Here is a 20014-nt window from a genome sequence, read left to right as displayed (position 1 = left end):
TTCAGTGCGGCAGGCCCGGCAAGTCCAGTGGCTGCTGCGCTCCGGTGGTTCGGCGCAGGTACGAGGCGGAAGTGGGGCAGCCCCGCGGACCGAGGACGCTTGCTTGGCGGTCACGGGGCGCCTACGCGGAGCTCGGGAACGGTGCGTGCGCGGCGACAGGCCCCGGGGGAGGAGGCAGGGCAAGGCCAGGCGAGGGGCCGTGGTCCGGGCATCTTGACTGGAAGATGCACAAGAGGAAGGGACCCCCGGGACCCCCGGGACCCCCGGGCCGAGGCGCTGCCGCCGCCCGCCAGGTGAGTCTGTACCCCGCGACCCCTCCGAGGGAGCCCTCCCCACCCCTCAAGGGAACCCAATCACCACCCCCAGGTGAGCCCCGCTCCCCGCCCCCCAAGTGAGGTTTGATCCCCAAAGTGAGGCCTCCTGGACCTGGTTTTCCAGGTTCTGGCGCCCCGCCCTAGGCTCAGGGCCACCTGTTGCCGCAGCAGCTCCAGTAGGGGAAGGGAAGGCCTCAACCTGCGAATAGGACGGTTTTTGCTCCTCTGGCCTGAACATGCTTTGAACCCTCGCATCAGCCAGGCCACGTCAGACTGTTTTTGCCCCCATTGTAAAGATGAGGATACTGAGACCCAGAAAGGTGAAGACACCTACCTGCCTAAGGTCATGGGAATTAACATCTTGGTCAGAGTTAAGCACAAATCCAGAGCTGCTGTCACGAGCCCACAGAACTGTGGTTGGGTCCCTTAGTCTCTCATCTCCGTCTCTCATCTCTTCCATCCCAGTTTGATTTTTCTCAGCTTTGATGGAAAGAGCCAGGCCATCACGTAGTGCCCATGTGTTAGAGTCTGGCCAACCTGAAGTCCCCTCCTGGCCTCTGCAGATTGGATACTTGCCTCACAGCTCTTATTCCTCATCCGTAAAATGGAGTTCCTAAGAGTCCCTATATCATAGCACAGTTGTGAAAATTCACTGAGATAGTTTATGAAAGTGCTAGAATAGAGCAAACAATAACTATTACTATCATTATTAAGAAACCATACACAATTGCCAATATTTGGGCCATTTTTGATCCACAAAAAGGACAATTTTGTGTAGTTTAACCTAATATTATCATGTCATGATGGGTCATTAACCAGGATAGGATAGGATAGGATAGGATAGGATAGGATAGGATAGGAAAGGAAGCTGGGTTTGTTAAACAGCAAAGACCCCACTTTCAACATCATGTTACTGACAGGGCGTTTATTTTTTATGCCTCCAGCCTTCCTGCGTGACCCCCTCTGCTGAGGATGCTGGAAGGAAAAGCCCGGGTGTGCAGAGTGACCTTGCTTGTGCTTTGGGCAGAGTGTGGGGCTGCTTTCCCCACTGCTCTCTGCTAGCAGCAGCACATTATGGGTGTGAACTCAGAGCAGGGAGTTCTCTATCTGCCCTTTGCCCCATGCTGATCTATAGCAGAGGTCCTGGCCCATCTTAGGACACCTGTTGCATTCTAGGCCTGTTCCAGACTTCTGGCACTCCCTAGGGAAATGGCTTTTGCCAGGAGGCCTGGGTTCTCTTTCAACAATCCATCATGGCACTCTTTGTCTAGATGGGGTGCATCCCAAGGTCTGACTGGACTCTTGCTGTTCCCACAGCTGGGTCTGCTGGTTGATCTCTCCCCGGATGGCCTGATGATCCCTGAGGATGGAGTTAATAATGAGGAACTGGAGGCCGAGTTCTTGGCTTTGGTTGGGGGCCAGCCCCAAGCCCTGGAGAAATTCATAGGCAAAGGTGAGATTCCCAACCCATTCCTGAACATTTCCTGAGCTCCCACTGTTGGCCAAGCTCAGAGCTGGGTGTTAGAAAGATGGGGGGAAGGAAACAGGGAAGGTCTCTGCCCTCCTGGAACCCACAGTTTGGGTTAAAGGTTAAGCAATCAACTCTACGTCCAGACTGAGGGTTTGAATTCCAGCTGTGCCACTTACTGTTTGTGATTTGATGAGTCTTAGCACCTCTGTGGGCCTTAGTTTCCCCATCTATAAAATGGGAATAAACCACACACACTTAATGTCATAGGAGTTTATCTTCTAGTGTTCTTAAAGTACTTCATACAGGATCTGATGAATCATTCAACCCACTGTCCTGTGATCAGGGAAGCACAGAGCAATGGGAGAAACCTCTGAGCTGGGAGGAGACTCATGGAGGAGGCATGTGTGATGGGGAGGGCCACATGAAAAGTTGGGGAGTACTTCTGGGAGGGGTCATGGCACATGCAAAGGCTCTGGGGAAGATGGCAGTGGGCAGAGGATTCTAAAGTGGTCAAGTGGGGCTGGAGCCCAGAAGGCAAATGTTGTCTTTACACTTTTTAGCTAATATAGTTGATCCTCATTATCACAAATTCTATATTCATGAATTCACCTACTGGCTAAAATTTATTTGTAACCCCAAATCAATACATGCAGCTCTTGGACATGCACAGAGCCACAAAAAGTTTGAGTCACCCAACTGGCCTAACATTCCAAATGAGAAAGTCCCAGAGCCAGAGTTTGAACTCAGGCTTTATAAGGAAGGGGTAAGGCCAGTGAGGTCATCCAGGGAGCAGGATCACGTCTACCAGCCCTACGGCAGTGAGTGCTATGGGAGTGCCAGGAGAAGGACATACTGCTCAATTGCCTCCTACCCTATTCTTCGGAGCCAGGGGTGACCGGGATGGGAGGTTGGGGACTCCTGAAGGATCCCAGTCCAGCTGGCGCCTCTCCCTGCTGCCAGGTCCACTGCCCATGGAGGCCATTGAGAAGATGGCCAGCTTGTGCATGAGGGACCCAGATGAGAACGAGGAAGAGGGGACAGATGAGGAGGATGTAGAGGCTGATGATGACCTGCTGGTGAGTGTCCAGAGTGGGGCAGAGGGCCTCCCCTCCCACTGTTGCCCCATCCGTTGAGCCCTCACACAGGCCTTTGACCTCGTGTCCCTGCAGGCAGAACTAAATGAGGTCCTTGGGGAGGAGCAGAAGACTTTGGAGTCCCACCCTCCTGTGACCCAGGTATACCTCTAACAACCTTGTTCCCTGTAGCCCGGGGTTCAAGGCCTTCCCTTTACCCTCTTAGCCATGTGACCTCAGGCAGGTGATGGGATACCTCTGAGCACTAGTTCTCTATACCAGGAAATGGGATGATAATTTCTACTTCTCCAAGGTGGGAGCAACTGGCATGGTAACATGCCTGGTGTGCAGTAGGCCCTCAACCAAGGACACCTTCAGGGTGGGCCAAGTTGGGTCACCACCCACCCATACCATGCCCCTGGCCCCTTCCACAGTCGAAAGCCCCAGCCCCCAGCCCAGGGGTGGAGGCCACTTTGCAGGAAAGGCTGGCCATCTACCAGAAAGCGATTGAAAGTGCTAGACAAGCTGGAGACAGCGCCAAGATGCGGCGCTACGACCGGGGGCTTAAGGTGAGTGGGCAGACGGGAGGGTGCTAGAACCCCACCACTGCCCCTGCATTCAGCTCTGGGCTCTTCTAGAACCCAATTTATACCTTCTTTCAGACACTGGAAAGCCTTCTGGCCTCCATTCAGAAGGGCAATGCCATCGATGAAGAGGATATCCCACCACCCATTGCCGTAGGGAAGGGCCCCACTGCCGCATCCAGCCATACTCCTGCACCCACCCTGACAGCCTCTATGAACCCACCAGGCCAAGATCCCAGGGTCACAGTGGAGGGTCCCCCTCCCACTGCCCCAGCCTCGTCACTGAGTCTGGCTAAGCCCCAGCTGCCCCCAGGTAGGCCAAGAATAAGCATGTTGACATGAGATGTTTGCTATATTCAGTGGTTGGCCTCTCTGTGAGGGTGTGGGTCCTGTACTGATTCTTAGAATTTTAAACACTCCTTTCTTTCCCAGGTCTGCATGCCCCTAGAGTGCATTAATACCTTTTCTTTGTTTTGGGTGATAAAATACATTGCTCACAAAAATTAGGAAATATTTTATCGCTTCATATTCATTTTGAAATATCCCCTAATTTTTGTGAGCAGTATATATATAACATAACGTACCATTTTAACCATTTTTCAGTGTGCAATTGAGTAGCATTTAGTACACTTACGATGTTGTGCAACCATCACCTCTATTTCCCAGACTTCACTCCAAACAGAAACTCTGTCCCCATTAAACACTAATTCCCCATCTCCCTCCCACAACTCCAAGTAATCTCTATTCAACCTTCTGTCTCTAAGAATTTGCTTCTTCTAGGTATTTCATATAAGTAGAACCATACACTATTTGTCTTTTTCTGTCTGGCTTCCTTCAGTTAGGATAACATGGCAGCCTGTGTCTGAACTTGATTCCTTTTTAGGGCTGAGTAACATTTCCACATATAGACTTTTAAGTGAATAATTCTCAAGTGCTCAGCATTTCTGTCTTCTAAAACTCACCTGGCTGGGAGATGCACGTACCTAGAGGTTTTTCTTCCCAACCTCCCTGGAAGGGTCGCCCTCCTTCCACTCTAGGAAAGGAGACCCACCCCTCCTCTCTTCTACAATCTGAACTCTGGGCTCTTCTCCAGGGGCAAATGCTCCCAGATGGGAACCAATAAGATGACATAAAAGGCTGGCCTTGGCTTGAGAATGTGTACACCGGGTCTCTAAATCCTTCTGTGGCCAGGCTAGTCTCTAAGCCATTGTTTTTGGCAAAGTTCAAGGAAGACTGTTGAAAATCGTCACCTGAAATTCTTGGCTGAACCCACTCCAAATTATTCATGATGGGTTTTTGACATATAGGTTGGCGGGGGTTTGGAGAATCGTGTGATGTTACAATAAGACTCCATCTCTTCCCATCCATTTGTTGGTGTAAAGCAGGTTTCTCTATAATTTAAAAAGGGAAAGTAGGAAAGGAATGAATGGGAAGCAGGAGTTAAATGTCAGGCCCTGGCCGGTTGGCTCAGCGGTAGAGCGTCGGCCTGGCGTGCAGGAGTCCCGGGTTTGATTCCCGGCCAGGGCACACAGGAGAAGCGCCTCTATCTGTTTCTCTACCCCTCCCCCTCTCCTTCCTCTCTGTTTCTCACTTCCCCTCCCGCAGCCAAGGCTCCATTGGAGCAAAGATGGCCCGGTCACTGAGGATGGCTCTGTGGTCTCTGCCTCAGGTGCTAGAATGGCTCTGGATGCAACAGAGCGATGCCCCAGAGGGGCAGAGCATCACCCCCTGGTGGGCACGCCGGGTGGATCCCAGTGGGGCGCATGCGGGTGTCTGTCTGACTGCTTCCCCATTTCCAGCTTCGGAAAAATGAAAAAAAAAAAAAAAAAGGGAGTTAAATGTCAGTAGGTGGATTGAGCCTTTACGATGTCAGTAAGAGGTACCTTGCCAATAAAATTGTACTCTTGGCTCTGGCCTGTTGGCTCAGTGGATAGAGCATCAGCCCAGCACTTGGATGTCCTGGGCTCAATTTCCTATCATGGGCACACAAGAGAAGTGACCATCTTCTCTCTCCCCCTTCTCTCCCTCTTCCCCTCCCATAGCCAGTGGCTCAATTGGTTTGAGCATTGGCCCCAGGCACTGAGGATAGCTTGGTCTGAGTGCATCAGCCTCAGGTGCTAAAAATAGCTTGGTTGTTTTGAGCATCGGCCCCAGACGGGTTGCTGGATGTATCCTGGTCAGAGGGCATGTCGGAATCTGTCTTACCTCCTTAAAAAAAAAGAAAAAAACCTTTACTCTTGGTTTATAAAAGATAATTATCAGAAAGCTTGAGGTAGTTACACTATGCTTGGTTATGTGCTAAATATAATTATAACAGTAATTTAACCCAAGAAGAAAAGATTTTTTTTTGACAGAGTCAGAGAGAGGGACAGATAGGGACAGACAGGAAGGGAGAGAGATGAGAAGCATCAATTCCTTGTTGCAGCTCCTTAGTTGTTCAATGATTGCTTTCTCATATGTACCTTTACTGGGGGCTACAGCAGTGCGCGTGACCCCTTGCTCAAGCCAGCGACCTTTGGGCTCAAGCCAGTGACCATGGGGTCATGTCTGTGATCCTACACTCAAGCCAGCGACCCCATGCTCAAGCTGGTGAGCCTGCGCTTAAGCCAGCGACCTCGGGGTTTCAAACCTGAGTTCTCCGCATCCCAGTCCAACACTCTATCCACTGTGCCACCACCTGGTCAGGCAAGAAAAGATTTTTTATCATTGGAAGAGACCTGTGATAATAAGTCAATCAAATATCAAAGTGTTTAGTTTCAAACTGGAGATACCTTCTCAGGCAAGTGCCCCTAAAAAAGTAGTTAGTCTAAGTTGGCAGTCTGAAAGTACAACAGGCTGTTTCCCAGGTATTTCTAGGATTTGTGGTCACTGGGTGGTGTATCTATTGTGATTTGTTTTTTATACCAACAATTGTACCTATTGTTTTCAATTTAGAGATACTTCCTCTGAAAACATTTGAGCATATTACAGGTGTTTGAAACTGACTAAATTACTATTTAAAAAGCAGTTTAGCCTGACCTGTGGTGGTGCAGTGGATAAAGCTTCGACCTGGAATGCTGAGGTCTCTGGTTCAAAACCTTGGGCTTGCCTGGTCAAGGCACATATGGGAGTTGATGCTTCCTGCTCCTGCCCCCTCCACTCACTTTCTTTCTCTCTCTCCTCTCTCTATAAAAATCTAAATCTTTTTTTTAAATTTTTTAATTTATTTTAGAGAGGAGAGGGAGAGAGAGAGAGAGAGAGAGAGAGAGAGAGAGAGGAGAGACATAGAAAGAGAAGGGGGGGAGGAGCTGGAAGCATCAACTCCCATATGTGCCTTGACCAGGCAAGCCCAGGGTTTCAAACTGGCAACCTCAGTGTTTCCAGGTCGACGCTTTATCAACTGCGCCACCACAGGTCAGGCCTCTCTAATAAAAATAGATAATTTTTTTTAAAAAAGGCAGTTTAATTCTGTTTCCCAACTTTACCAATACACCACATAAATATATTTTCGTTACAAAGATATGGCAGCGTGGTCAAAGAAAGGCTTTCAAGTGCCTGCGTAGATCACATTAGGTTAGAATTCTTTGGGGAACATGGATAGAAAGAAGATGTGAAATTTCCAACTGCTAAAAGTGAACCCTGGGAAATATTTTATAAGTATGTTGACGTGTACCCAAAAGAATTGAAAGCAGAGACATAAAGAGATATTTGAATACCTGTGTTCATAGGAGCTTGACCAAAAAGTAGAAGCAACCCAAGTGTCTATTGATGGATCAATGGATAAATAAAATAATATATCTGTACGATGAAATATTATACAACCTTAAAAAGGAAGGACATTCTGACACATGCTACAATGTGGGCAAACCTTTTGGATGTTATGCTAGATAAAATAAGCCAGTCACAAAAGAACAAATACTGTCTGATTCTACTTACTGGAGGTTCCTAGAGGAGCCACATTCCTAGAGACAGGAAGTAGAATTGTGAGCGTAAGGAACTGAGGGAGGAGGAAGGGGAGTTAGTGTTTAACGGGGACAGAGTTTCAGGGTTTATAAAGACAAAAGTGTTCTGTGGATGGGTGGTGGTGATGGTTGCACAGCAAATGGATATACTTAATGCCACTGAACTGTATACTTGAAAATGGTTAAGATGGTGAATTATGCCTTATGCATTTTGTAATCTTTAAAAATAATAAAAAGTGAATATTGTCACCATGGTAGTTAAATATATTAGATTTAAAAGTGCTGTGATGGTTTTCTTTTTCAAATGTCAATATTTGCAAGATGGCCACTTTTAAAACTTAAGGTGAAAAATTTTAGATGTCAACTTAAAAATGCATAAGGTGGCCCTGGTCAGGTTAGTTCATTTGGTTAGAGCATCATCCCGAAATATCAAGGCTGCAGGTTCAGTGCCTGGTCAGGGCACATATAGGAAACGGCCAGTGAGTGCACAACTAAGTAGAACAACAAATGAATAATTCTCTCTCTCTCTCTCTCTCTCTCTCTTTCTCTCAAAATAAAAGCAATTAATTAAAAAACATGCAAAGGGTGCATAAAATTTTCTGGGGACCAAAACAGCAATGTCTCTGAAGCCTGACAGGCCTAAGTTTTGAGTCCTCACCATGCATTCTTCAGGCTGTGTGACCTTGCGGAGACAGCATCCGCTCTCTGAGCTGTAGTTTTCACATCTATAACATGGGCCTAAGAACAGTCCTTGTTGTGAGAGTAGAAATGGTTTGTATGCTGTTCTCCCTTCCAGGCCCCTGCAGCGCTGGCCCCCTGACTCAGTTGCAGAGCCGGCAACGTGAGTACAAGCTGGCTGCCCTCCATGCCAAGCAGCAGGGAGATACCTCTGCCGCCGCCAGATACTTCCGTGTGGCCAAGGTGTGTCCAGACTGACAGGGTCAGACGGAAAGGACAGTATGCTTCCAACATTACATAGTGGCAAAAAAAATGGGCTCTGGAGTCAGACATACCTAAATTTAAATCCTGGCCTGATCACTCCCTATGTGTCGTTTGCTGCACCTCTTGAAGCTTTAGTTTACCCTTTCTGTGAAATGGGCCTAAGAATGAAAAGTGGCTTGAGCAAGATGGGGCAAAGGAAGGGGCATAGCTGGGAATCCTCTTGTCACATGGCATGGCATGGGGGCTCCCCACAGGGTCCTGGCTCTAGCTGCAATCTCTCCTGATCCTCTTCTTTCTCACAGAGCTTTGATGCTGTCTTGGAGGCTCTGAGTCGGGGGGAGCCTGTGGACCTGTCCCACTTGCCCCCTCCACCTGGTGAGGACTCCGCTTGCCCACCCTCCAGGACTATTGGAGGCCTCCACTGACTTCTTCCTCATATTGCTGCCCCCTTTGGCCAGGCCCAGAGATCAGCTCAGGGCATACTAGCCTGGGGTGGGGGTGGTCACAAGCAAGCCCCTTATTGCACTGGACTTATCTGCCCCCAGATCAGTTGCCCCCAGACCCACCATCACCGCCACTGCAGCCTCTGAATCCTACCACGGTGCTGTCCACACCAGGTAGGCTCCTGGGACTTTGGGCAGGCAGGCTGGGAGAAGACATTCTCTCCTTCCGAGACTCTTAATCCTGTCCCCCACCCATGTTGTGCGCAGAGGTTCCCCCGCCCCCAAGGACTCTCCTGGAGGCACTGGAACAGCGGATGGAGCGATACCACATGGCTGCAGCCCAGGCTAAGACCAAAGGGGACCAGCGGAAGGCTCGCATGCACGAGCGCATTGTCAAGGTGCATGGAGACAGAGTGGGTGGGTGGGCAGCCCCTGGAGACTGTGCTCAGGGAGCCCTAACATCTGTGTTCCCCAAAGCAATACCAAGATGCCATTCGAGCCCACAAAGCTGGCCGAGCTGTGGATGTGGCTGAGCTGCCTGTGCCCCCAGGTAGGCCCTTCTCCCACCCCACCCCTTCAGCCTCTGAGCCTTTGCAAATGCTATACATTCAGGAATTCTGCAAGCTTGTTAGACAATTGGTAGCTTAAAATCAGTTCAGTGGGAGTGTGTACACCATGGAAATTGGCAAACCCTAAAAATCAGGGGGTTTTATTTGAAGAGTCTGTTGGCCAGCCACAACTGTCTGGTCTTTCCTTTTCTCTTTTGTTTGACTCACTCCCTCCTGCTCATCAGCTCTTCATCTTTACAAATACTTATTCAGCCTCCAATTAGGCCCGCCCCCAGGGAGTTGGAGACCTCTTCTGGGTTCTCAGAGCTGCCTGTGCATCCATGCTGAGAGCAATGATCTCCATGCGCTTCAGTCCCCCAGAAGTCTCCCCAGACCCAGGACCACCCCTTGCGCCCAGCACAGCACCTCACAGTGCTTGCTTGTTATAGTCTAGTCAAGGCCCAGGGTCAGGCAAGAGAACCCAAGAGATAAGAGAGAGATTGACATGCTCTAGTGTCAAACCACCAGCAGCTCCTACTTGTATTTAAAGTGGATTCAAAGGCCCAAGACTCCACCTGACCTGTTGTGGCGCAATGGGTTAAAGCATTGACTAGAAATGCTGAGGTCACTGGTTCAAAACCCCGGGCTTGCCTAGTCAAGGCACATATGGGAGTTGATGCTTTCTGCTCCTCCCCCTTTCTCTCTCTCTCTCTCTCTCTCTCTCTCTCCTCTCTAAAATGAATAAATAAAATCTAAAAAAAAAAAAAATTAAAAAAAATAAAAGGCCCAAGACTCCTTTGGAGAAGGAGGATCCCACTTCTCCACCATCATGGCATGGGTCTCTCCCTCCTGACTTGGCCCTGACTGGCCGCCCAGGCTTTCCCCCTATCCAGGGCCTAGAGGCCTCTGAGTCCACCCAGCTGAACCTGGTGGGGGTCCTGGAGACTGCTATGAAGCTGGCCAACCAGGATGAAGGCCCAGAGGATGAAGAGGATGAGGAGCCTAAGAAGGTATGAGGGGCCAGGGCCTTGGGGTGAGGCAGTGAGTGGCAGCAAAGTAAATCCTAACCATCCAGACCTTGAGCCGGAGAGAACCATTTTTATGCCCCAGCCTTTCCACTTTCTGACCTAGTGGCCATGGGCAAGTCATTTTGTTCTCTGAGCTTTGGTCTCCTCATCTATAAAGTGGGCATGGTCCCTACCTCTCAGTCATTGCAAAGATTCAACAAGAATAGGACTGTATGTTGTATTTAGTGTGGAGAAAATGGAAACTGAGGTGGTCACTATTGTCAGTGTCAGGCCCTGACCATTATGGGGAGTGGCTTCATCATAAGTGCTGGGAAAGCTCTGACTTACTCTTTGTCCCTCAGCAGCCCAACAGCCCTGCAGTCCCCGCAGCCCAGCCCAAGGCCCCACCCTCAAGGGCACCACAGCCAGGATCCACCTCAGCAACCAAAGCAGCCCCCAAAAGCACATCCACCAGAGGTAGGTGCCCCCTCTGACCCTAGCTGCCCATCACCTTGTCATGGGCTGGGCAGTACCCACAGATGCCCCTGTGCCCACAGCCCAGCAGCAGCTGGTCTTCTTGGAGGGCCGAAAGAAGCAGCTCTTGCAGGCTGCATTGCGAGCCAAGCAGAAGAACGACGTAGAGGGCGCCAAGATGCATTTGCGCCAGGCCAAGGGGCTGGAGCCCATGCTGGAGGCCTCACGCAATGGGCTACCTGTGGATATCACCAAGGTGAAACCTCTAGGTCTGCTAGACCTTCCCAGGTGCTTGCCTGTCAGGCTCTGGCCTCTTCATAGCTATATGACTTGGAATATATTAGTCAGGGTGCAGGTTAAGCTGTTGTAACAAATAGGCTCCTCCCAAGAGAGTGGTTAAATAAGGCAAATGTTTATGCTTCTTGCGTGTAACACTCCAGGTGCTCTGGGCTCTGAAAGATGAAGTTCTATGGAACCTGGGTTCATTCCATTTTGTTTTTCGGCCATACCTGAGGAGGTTGTCCTTGTCCACATGGTCCAAGTAGACCACTAACCTGTCTGCATCCAGCCTGTGGGAAGCCGTGAGGGAGAAAAATTGCAGGCCAAGAAGTTTCCTCTAAGAAAAGTGACATGGAGTTGTCATCACTTCTACTCATCTCCCATTGTCTAGAACTGAGTCTCAGGCTGCACCTAGCTGCAAGAGAGGCTGGAACATGTCTTTTGCCGGGCTGCCATGTGCCCAGCCAGAACTCCATTAGTAGGAAAGATAGTGTGGATCAGATTTTGGGGAAACACTTAACAGATTCTGCCACTTTGGTCAGGACCACTCCTCTCTAATCATCACTTTTCTCTTTGGGAAAGAAGAAGGAGGGGACAGAGCAGTGGTCTAGGAAGGCCTCTTCAAGGAGGGGTTAGGATGGGTCTGCTCATTGCTCACCAGCAGGCCCCTCCCTATGAGCCTTGTCCTTCCCAGGTGCCGCCTGCTCCTGTCAACAAGGATGACTTTGCCCTGGTCCAGCGTCCTGGCCCTGGTCTGTCTCAGGAGTCTGCCCGGCGCTACAGTGAACTCACCAAGCTCATAAGGCAGCAGCACGAGGTGAGGGGGCTCCTGGCCTGGGTCAGCAGGCCTTCCCCAGGATCAGGGCACTTCAACCCTCCCTTCCTTGTCTTCTGCCTCACCAGATGTGTCTGAATCACTCTAACCAGTTCACACAGCTGGGTAACATTGCTGAAACCAGCAAGTAAGTACCTCCACACCCAGCTCTACCTGATGTGTGCACTCCCAGCCTGCCTCTGGGACCAGGGACCTGAGCTGGGCCCTCTTGTGGCAGATTTGAGAAACTGGCGGAGGACTGTAAGCGGAGCATGGAGACTTTGAAGCAGGCCTTCGCCCGAGGTCTCCCCACGCCCACTGCGCGCTTTGAGCAGAGAACCTTCAGCATCATCAAGTAAGGCCCCAATGGCACCTGGCCCGGGTGCCCCTTTGAGGAGGGGTTTGCCCTCTCTGGAAGCTGGCAGAGGACTTGCCTTTAGAGGAGAGTTTGGGTAGGTGGTGGTAGTATAGTGCACATAGGGTCCTGAAGCAGGCATGAGGTGCGAATGAAGAATGAAGGCGAGGGAGTGTGAGTATTGACAGCGACACATTTGCAAACGGGAAGATGTAGTAAGTGCAGAGGCGTGCCCTGTTCCGGAGGCTTGTGTGAGTCAATGGGATGGTGGTGGTTGGTTCTGTCCCGGTTGACTGTTCCTATACCCTGGATAGTTGGGATCATTTTCCCACTTCTAGATGAGGTTAGGTGCAGATAACCACCTGAGAAAACCCACACCGTTTACCCTGCATGCTCCTCTGCACCTATTGTCCCTGGTTTGCTTATATTCTGCCACACAGACCTCTTTTTAGTCCCTCAAACTCACCAAGCATGTTCCCATTCAGGACCCTGGTGATTTACCCTCTTCCCCATGTGTCCATGTAGTAACCCCTGTATGGCATCCAGCACCACCTATGATGTCACCTGAAGGGCCCTCCCTGACCACCCTGTCTAAAGCAACCCCCCCGAGCATAATTCAGTCATTTTCCTATTTTAATTCTTTGCAGAGTTGCTTTATTTATTTATATATTAATTGGTCATCTTTCCATTTAGTCAGCCCAGGCTCCATGAGCACAGAGATGGGTTGCTCTCATTTACTTCTGTATCCTCAGCAGTGAGGACACAGGCGGGCACATAGTAGGGGTTCCAGAGATCTTGTTAATTAATGAGAAGGTCCCGCAGCCATGAGACCACTGGTTGGCATATAGTAGGTATTCAAGTAATATCAAATGAAGAAAGGGCTGCATAGCAGCTAGAGCATTGGCTGGCACATAGTAGGAGGCACCAAAAATACTGTTAAATGAAGGGAAGGTCTCACAGCAGCAAGGCCACTGGCTGGTAAAAAGTAGGTACTAAATAAATATGTGCAAACTACAGAAAGGAAACAAAAGTTAGTCATTGGCAGTACTGGACAGAGCACTCTAGTTTGTCTAATTCTAAAACTCGAGCTCGGCCCTGGCCAGTTGGCTCAGTGGTAGAGCGTTGGCCTGGTGTGCAGGAGTCCTGGGTTCGATTCCTGGCCAGGGCACACAGGAGGAGCACCCATCTGCTTCTCCACCCCTCCCCCTCTCCTTCCTCTCTGTCTCTCTCTTCCCCTCTGGCAGCCAAGGCTCCATTGGAGCAAAGTTGGCCCAGGCGCTGAGGATGGCTCCATGGCCTCTGCCTCAGGCGCTAGAATGGCTCTGGTTGCAACAGAGCAACGCCCCAGATGGGCAGAGCATTACCCCCTGGTGGGCATGCCAGGTGGATCCCGGTCAGGCGCATGCAGGAGTTTGTCTGACTGCCTCCCCGTTACCAGCTTCAGAAAAATACAAATAAATAAATAAATAAATAAAATAAAGTAGGCAGGCCCTGACCGGTTGGCTCAGTGGTAGAGCATCGGCCTGGTGTGCAGAAGTCCTGGGTTTGATTCCCGGCCAGGGCACACAGGAGAAGCGCCCATCTGCTTCTCCACCCCTCCCCCTCTCCTTCCTCTCTGTCTCTCTCTTCCCCTCCCGCAGCAAGGCTCCATTGGAGCAAAGATGGCCTGGGCGCTGGGGATGGCTCCTTGGCCTCTGCCCCAGGCGCTAGAGTGGCTCTGGTCGCAACAGAGCGACGCCCCGGAGGGGCAGAGCATCGCCCCCTGGTGGGCGTGCCAGGTGGATCCCGGTCGGGCTCATGCGGGAGTCTGACTGTCTCCCCGTTTCCAGCTTCAGAAAATACAAAAAAAAAAAAAAATTGATATAAAAAATAAAGTAGGCAAAGAACATGCTCCCATTTATGCCTGATGAGATATTGTCTAGGAAAGGCTGAGATTGAAAGAGGGGGGGTTCTTTCCAGCACGGCTTGGCCCAGTCACCTAAATAAATAAAAATAAATAAATAAATAAAACTCGAGCTCAGGAGCTAAGACACCCCCAAAGGCCAGTGTGGGGTTTGTTCTCTACCCCTGCCAAAGGAGTAGGCAGGCAGGCAGTGGGGCTGAGGTGACTGTGTCTCCCCACCTGCCCTCCTGGAAGGATCTTCCCAGACCTCAGCAGCAATGACATGCTCCTGTTCATCGTGAAGGGCGTCAACTTGCCCACGCCTCCAGGTGAGGGGATGGCGTGCAGGGGTCAGGGTTGTGGGGACCACCTCTCTGCCCAGCTGTGACCCTTGTTGTCCCACAGGGCTGTCCCCCAGTGATCTGGATGTCTTCGTTCGGTTCGATTTCCCCTATCCCAACGTGGTATGTGGAGAGCCAGAGGGTCTGCTCAAGCCCCGTCAGGATGAGAAGTGGGTCGGGCAAGGGTCCCCCTCTAGGCCCTAGTCCCTGAGCTTTCTGACTCCTGTCCGGTTCCAGGAAGAAGCCCAGAAAGACAAGACTAGTGTGATCAAGAGCACAGACTCCCCTGGTGAGACATGGGCAACAGGTACCTCCCCTCCCCTGCAGAAAGAACATGAGACCATAGCCTGCCCCCTCCCTCCTTCCCTGGGCAGAGTTCAAGGAGCAGTTTAAACTGTGCATCAACCGCAGCCACCGAGGCTTCCGAAGGGCAATCCAGACCAAAGGCATCAAGTTCGAAGTGGTCCATAAGGGGTAAGCTAGGTGGCCAGGCCTTGCAGGGGCTGTGGGGGAGGGGAAACTGCCCTAGGCCAACCATCCTGTGCCCCCTCACATACACAGGAGGCTGTTCAAGACTGACCGGGTCCTGGGCACAGCCCAGCTGAAGCTGGATGTCCTGGAGATGGCATGTGAGGTCCGGGAGATCCTTGAGGTAAGACATGGACATTAATTTGAATGTTCAGTATGGCCGTGTTACTCACTAACATTACTCAAAAGATCCCTGTCCTGAGCCTCCCAAGGGTCTTCTCTGCCAACCCAACTCCTCCCCTGGAAGTCCAAGACCTCCTGACTCTCAGCCTTAAATACTCCCAGAACCCTATTCCATTATGACCAGTTCGGACCCATAAGCCCATATTTTGGAAATATCTCATTCTTCCTGACCCAGCCCTGGGACTCCAGCCACTGCCTGCTTCTCAACAGCCTCCTCTTATTCCTGCTCAGGTCCTAGATGGTCGCCGGCCCACGGGGGGACGGCTGGAAGTGATGGTCCGGATTCGAGAGCCACTGACGGCCCAGCAATTGGAGACAGTAACTGAGAGGTGGCTAGTTATCGACCCTGTGCCAGCAGCTATGCCCACAGTGAGCCCCCCACCCAGCAACAACCCCAGGGAGGGAGGCTTGGTTCAAGGGGGTGGGAACAAGGCTCACAAGACTGGTTTTGTCTTTGAAGCAGGTTGCTGGGCCCAAAGGGAAGGCCCCTCCCATGCCTGCCCCTACGAGGGAGCCAGGAAACAGGTAGGTGACTGGGCCAAGCCGTGCTGGAAAGAACCCCCCCTCTTCCAATCTCAGCCTTTCCTGGACAGTATCTCATCAGGCATAAATTGGAGCATGTTCTTTGCCTACTTTATTTTTTTTATTTATTTTTTTGTATTTTCCTGAAGCTGGTAACGGGGAGGCAGTCAGACAGACTCCCTCATGCGCCCGACCAGGATCCACCCGGCACGCCCACCAGGGGGCGATGCTCTGCCCATCTAGGGCGTTGCTCTGTTGCAACCAGAGCCATTCTAGCGCCTGAGGCAGAGGCCATGGAGCCATCCTCAGCGCCTGGGCCAACTTTGCTCCAATGGAGCCTTGGCTGTGGGAGGGGAAGAGAGAGACAGAAAGGAAGGAGAGGGGGAGGGGTGGAGAAGCAGATGGGCGCTTCTCCTGTGTGCCCTGGCCAGGAATCGAACCCGGGACTCCTGCACGCCAGGCCGACACTCTACCACTGAGCCAACCGGCCAGGGTCCTTTTCCTACTTTAAAACATTTCCTGGCTTGCCTGACTGGTGGTGGCACAGTGGATAGAGCATTGCCCTGGTCCCAGATTTGAAACCCTGAGGTCACCAGCTTGAACACAGGCTCATCCAGCTTGAGTGCAGGCTCACCAGCTTGAGCGCAGGGTTGCCGACTTGAGCATGGGATCATTGACATAATCCCATGATCACTGGCTTGAAGCCCAAGTTTGCTGGCTTGAGCCCAAAAGTCACTGGTTTGAGAAGCAATGAACAACCTGAAGTACCACAACTATGAGTTGATGCTTCTCATCTCTCTCCCTTCCTGTCTCTCTCTCTTCTCACTTAAAAAAACAAACAAAATAAAATCTTTCCTGGCTCCTTTTCTTCTGGAGGATCCAGTTTAAAATCCTCACTTTGGTTTTTAATACCTTTTTATTTTTTTTGAGGGACAGAGAAAGAGAAAGGGACAGATAGAGACAGACAGACAGGAAGGGAGAGAGAGATAAGAAGCATCAGTTCTTCATTGCGGCCCCTTAGTTGTTCATTGATTGCTTTCTCATATGTTCCTTGACCAGGGGCTACATCAGAGCAAGTGACCCCTTGCTCAAGCCAGTGACCTTGGGCTTCAAGCCAGCGACCTCTGGGCTCAAGCCAGCGACCCACGCGCAAGCTAATGAGCCTGTGCTCAAGCCAGCAACCTAGGGATTTTGAACCTGGGTCCTCCGCGTCCCATCCAATGCTCTATCCACTGCGCCACCACCTGGTCAGGCTTAATACCTTTTTTGATCTGACCACTGTTGATATATCCAGGCTTTTCTCTCCGTACTTCTTCCCGTTGGTTCATGGTTACACCTAGTTTTCACTGTCCTCTTGGCTTCTATGTTACAATGCCCTAAGTCAGGCGTCCCCAAACTACTGCCCGGCCCGCGGGCCGCATGCGGCCCCCTGAGGCCATTTATCCAGCCCCCTGCTGTACTTCTGGAAGGGGCACCTCTTTCATTGGTGGTCAGTGAGAGGAGCACTGTATGTGGTGGCCCTCCAACGGTCTGTGGGACAGTGAACTGGCCCCCTGTGTAAAAAGTTTGGGGACCCCTGCAGGGCCTAAGTACCTCTACTCCCACACTTGTTCCTGGTTCCTCTGCCTAACTCTGACTCCTGCAGATCACAAATTGGCTGTCATTTCCTCCAGGAAGCCCTTCCCGACTTCCTGGCATCGCAGTTGCTTAGGTATACAGCGTAGTTGCCTGGGTGTACATCATCATCACTGGGTTATGGGCTTAGCAACATTGTGGTGGGCCTGGCTTGTCTCTAGCTATTCTTTACGGTCCAGCATGTCAAATTAATGGGGTCAGGTATGGTGTATCATTACAGACCCTCCTCCCTATCCCTACCCTGTAGATCCACCCGGCCCCTGCATAGCCTCAGTGTGCTGGCCTTTGACCAAGAGCGCCTGGAGCGGAAGGTGGGTATCCAACCACTGGGGATGGTGGGGCAGGACTGGGTCATCTGTAGGTTCAGGCAAGGCCTTCACAGCCCCCTCTGTACACTCCCAGATCCTGGCCCTGAGGCAGGCACGGCGGCCAGTGCCCCCAGAGGTGGCCCAGCAGTACCAGGACATCATGCATCGCAGCCAGTGGCAGAGGGCTCAGCTGGAGCAGGGGGGCCCAGGCATCCGTCGGGGTAAGGGCTCAGGGACAGGCACATGAAGGAGGGGCAGTGGTGTGGCCCCATTCTGACCCCCTCCCGCCCTCAGAATATATCGCCCAGCTGGAGCGTCAGCTGCAATTCTACACAGAGGCTGCCCGGCGCCTGGGCAACGATGGCAGCAGGGTGAGCTGGGTAGGGTTCAGGTGGGGACAGGGGGACTAAGGCTGCCTGGGGCTTCCCACTGACCACCCTTTGGACCCCCAGGAAGCCGCAAAGGAGGCACTCTACAGGCGGAACCTGGTCGAGAATGAGGTGAGTGGCTCAAGTGTTGGGGTGGAGTGGACAGCTGTGCTGTGGTCCCACTGACCCCAATGGCCTCTCCTGCAGCTACAGCGGCTGCGTAGGTGAGGGGCTGATTGAGCTGGCAGTCCCTGGAAATCGGGGAGCAGGCTCAAGGCCCTGGTGCTGGGAGGAGCTGACATGGCCACAACCTCAGACCAGAGAAGCAGACAATCAATGGACCGTTGGCTCTGGATGGACTCATCCCCTGCTAGGCCCACCCAGCCCAGCAGGAACCTCCATGGCAGGGGGTATCGGGGACGATGCCAACCAGCTAGCCTGTGCCCCTGGCCTGTTCTGGGAGAGCAGCTAGGACCAAGCCCTGAGAGTCCCTGCAAGCACTTTACTTCCTGTCCCTCCCCAGCCTTAACCCTTAAGCCTACCCAAACCCCAAAGAAGCCTCTGAGACCAGTCAGAACCTGGCTGGTTCCCCAGGGGTGTGCCCTGGCGCAGCTAGGCTCTAGGGCTGACACATGGAATAAACAGCCAAGGGCACACTCACCTCTCCATCTCGCCTTTGTTTCTTACCCTCAGTGGTTGGGCTGGGTCTCCCCCACACACACCCTCCCCAGAGGTAGTAGAGGAGGAGGTACCTGTAAGAATAGCAGTGTAATGCTGGTGGCTGAGGCCAGGCAGGTTCACATTGGATTTGGGCTGACGGTAGAAAAATTGCAGAGCCAGAAAGGGTTGGGCCATTCTGTTTAATAAAGTCTCTACAGCGGACAAGCACAAAGGCAGGGGAAACTGCCTGTCAGGGAAAACAAACAGCAAAATACCTCTCACATTGGTGGGCAGACAATCCACACATCCACAATCCCCGAGTGCGAGCACCCATAGCCTTACATGGGCCATACACACGGGGCACTGCCAGGTGTTCACACACCAGTCAAGCAGAGTGCCTGCAGCTGGTACACCAGTGAGCAAGCCTAACACAGCTGCCCCACAGGCAGGCTGGGTGGGGGGGATGTCTGTGCAGGATATATTCTTGCATGTGAAGGCCAGGACCTCTGTCAAAAGATCTGTGACCTGCCTGAGGGTGCTTGCCCCACCATACACTTAATCTTCACATGTAAACCCAGATAGGCCCAGTGACCTTAGGCCTATCTGGGTTTATATGTGTGGTTGGATCATATGTGATGGTGCTTGGACCCACGTATGTTTTGGAGCCTTGAAATCCAGTCCTGCCACTCAGTGGCCACGGGACACGGACCAAATTGCCTGATCCACTTAGCACCTATAATGCCAGTGGCCGAGGCCAGGCATGTCCACATTGGATTCAGGCATATGGTAGAAAAACTGCAGAGCTGGAAATGGTTGGGCCATTCTGTTTAATAAAGTCTCACAATGGCAGACAAGCACACAGGCAGGGGAAACCACCTCTCAGGCAAAAAAACAACAGCAAAATGGCCTCTCACAGTGGCTGTCGGGCAGCCCGTCATCTACAATCCCCACCTCTCAAGCACAAGCACCCATAGCCTTATATAGGCCATATACACCTGGCGCAGCCACACACTCATATACCAATCAGGCAAAATGCTTGCAGCTGGTACCCGGCAAGCAAGCCTAACAACTGCCCCACAGCATCCTACAGCTTCAATTTACCCCACTGGATGTAGGGATGGCAAGAACCACTCCCATACCACAAAGTGAAGGACACCTGATTGGTCATGAGTGCTCAAAAGAATTAGGCTTTATTGCCTGACTAGGCGGTGGCGCAATGGATAGAGCGTTGGACTGGGATGCGGAAGACCCAGGTTCAAGAACCCCGAGGTCGCCAGCTAGAGTGTGGGCTCATCTGGTTTGAGCAAAAATTCACCAGCTTGGACCCAAGGTCGCTGGCTCA

General features: G+C 51.7%; 1 protein-coding gene across 4 annotated transcripts; it reads left to right on the top strand.

The window, feature by feature from the left end:
- The first annotated feature begins 12 nt into the window (after window positions 1-12).
- On the top strand, window positions 13-18678 carry CC2D1A (coiled-coil and C2 domain containing 1A). Of its 4 annotated transcripts, none has more exons than XM_066347550.1 (29): window positions 13-293; window positions 1632-1767; window positions 2746-2861; window positions 2955-3020; window positions 3293-3427; window positions 3521-3755; window positions 8180-8304; window positions 8628-8700; window positions 8871-8942; window positions 9036-9166; window positions 9246-9318; window positions 10193-10326; window positions 10689-10800; window positions 10881-11053; window positions 11771-11893; window positions 11980-12038; window positions 12129-12245; window positions 14383-14456; window positions 14533-14591; window positions 14706-14757; window positions 14843-14942; window positions 15030-15120; window positions 15411-15548; window positions 15643-15704; window positions 17584-17647; window positions 17739-17865; window positions 17939-18015; window positions 18097-18144; window positions 18220-18678. In XM_066347550.1, exons 1-29 carry the CDS (start codon window positions 225-227, stop codon window positions 18238-18240), a joined length of 2862 nt encoding a protein of 953 aa, XP_066203647.1. In that variant the 5' UTR covers window positions 13-224; the 3' UTR covers window positions 18241-18678. The 4 variants fall into 4 exon arrangements, with proteins under 4 accessions (XP_066203647.1, XP_066203634.1, XP_066203638.1 ...); XM_066347537.1 differs by having other exon boundaries at window positions 15640-15704; XM_066347541.1 differs by having other exon boundaries at window positions 10686-10800.
- The last annotated feature ends 1336 nt before the right edge of the window (window positions 18679-20014 follow it).

The sequence above is a fragment of the Saccopteryx leptura genome, chromosome 1 (assembly GCF_036850995.1).
Source record: "Saccopteryx leptura isolate mSacLep1 chromosome 1, mSacLep1_pri_phased_curated, whole genome shotgun sequence".
NCBI lineage: Eukaryota > Metazoa > Chordata > Mammalia > Chiroptera > Emballonuridae > Saccopteryx > Saccopteryx leptura.
Note: the sequence above shows the minus strand (reverse complement) of the source record. Positions and strands in the feature narration are given on the sequence as shown.

Excerpts from the sequence above, each read along its gene's own strand:
- CC2D1A (XM_066347533.1), top strand. The coding sequence starts at position 225 with ATGCACAAGAGGAAGGGACCCCCGGGACCCCCGGGACCCCCGGGCCGA. Across the intron at positions 3,756-8,179 it reads TAAGCCCCAGCTGCCCCCAG|GCCCCTGCAGCGCTGGCCCC; the intron begins GTAGGCCAAGAA and ends TCTCCCTTCCAG. Across the intron at positions 12,039-12,128 it reads AACATTGCTGAAACCAGCAA|ATTTGAGAAACTGGCGGAGG; the intron begins GTAAGTACCTCC and ends CTCTTGTGGCAG.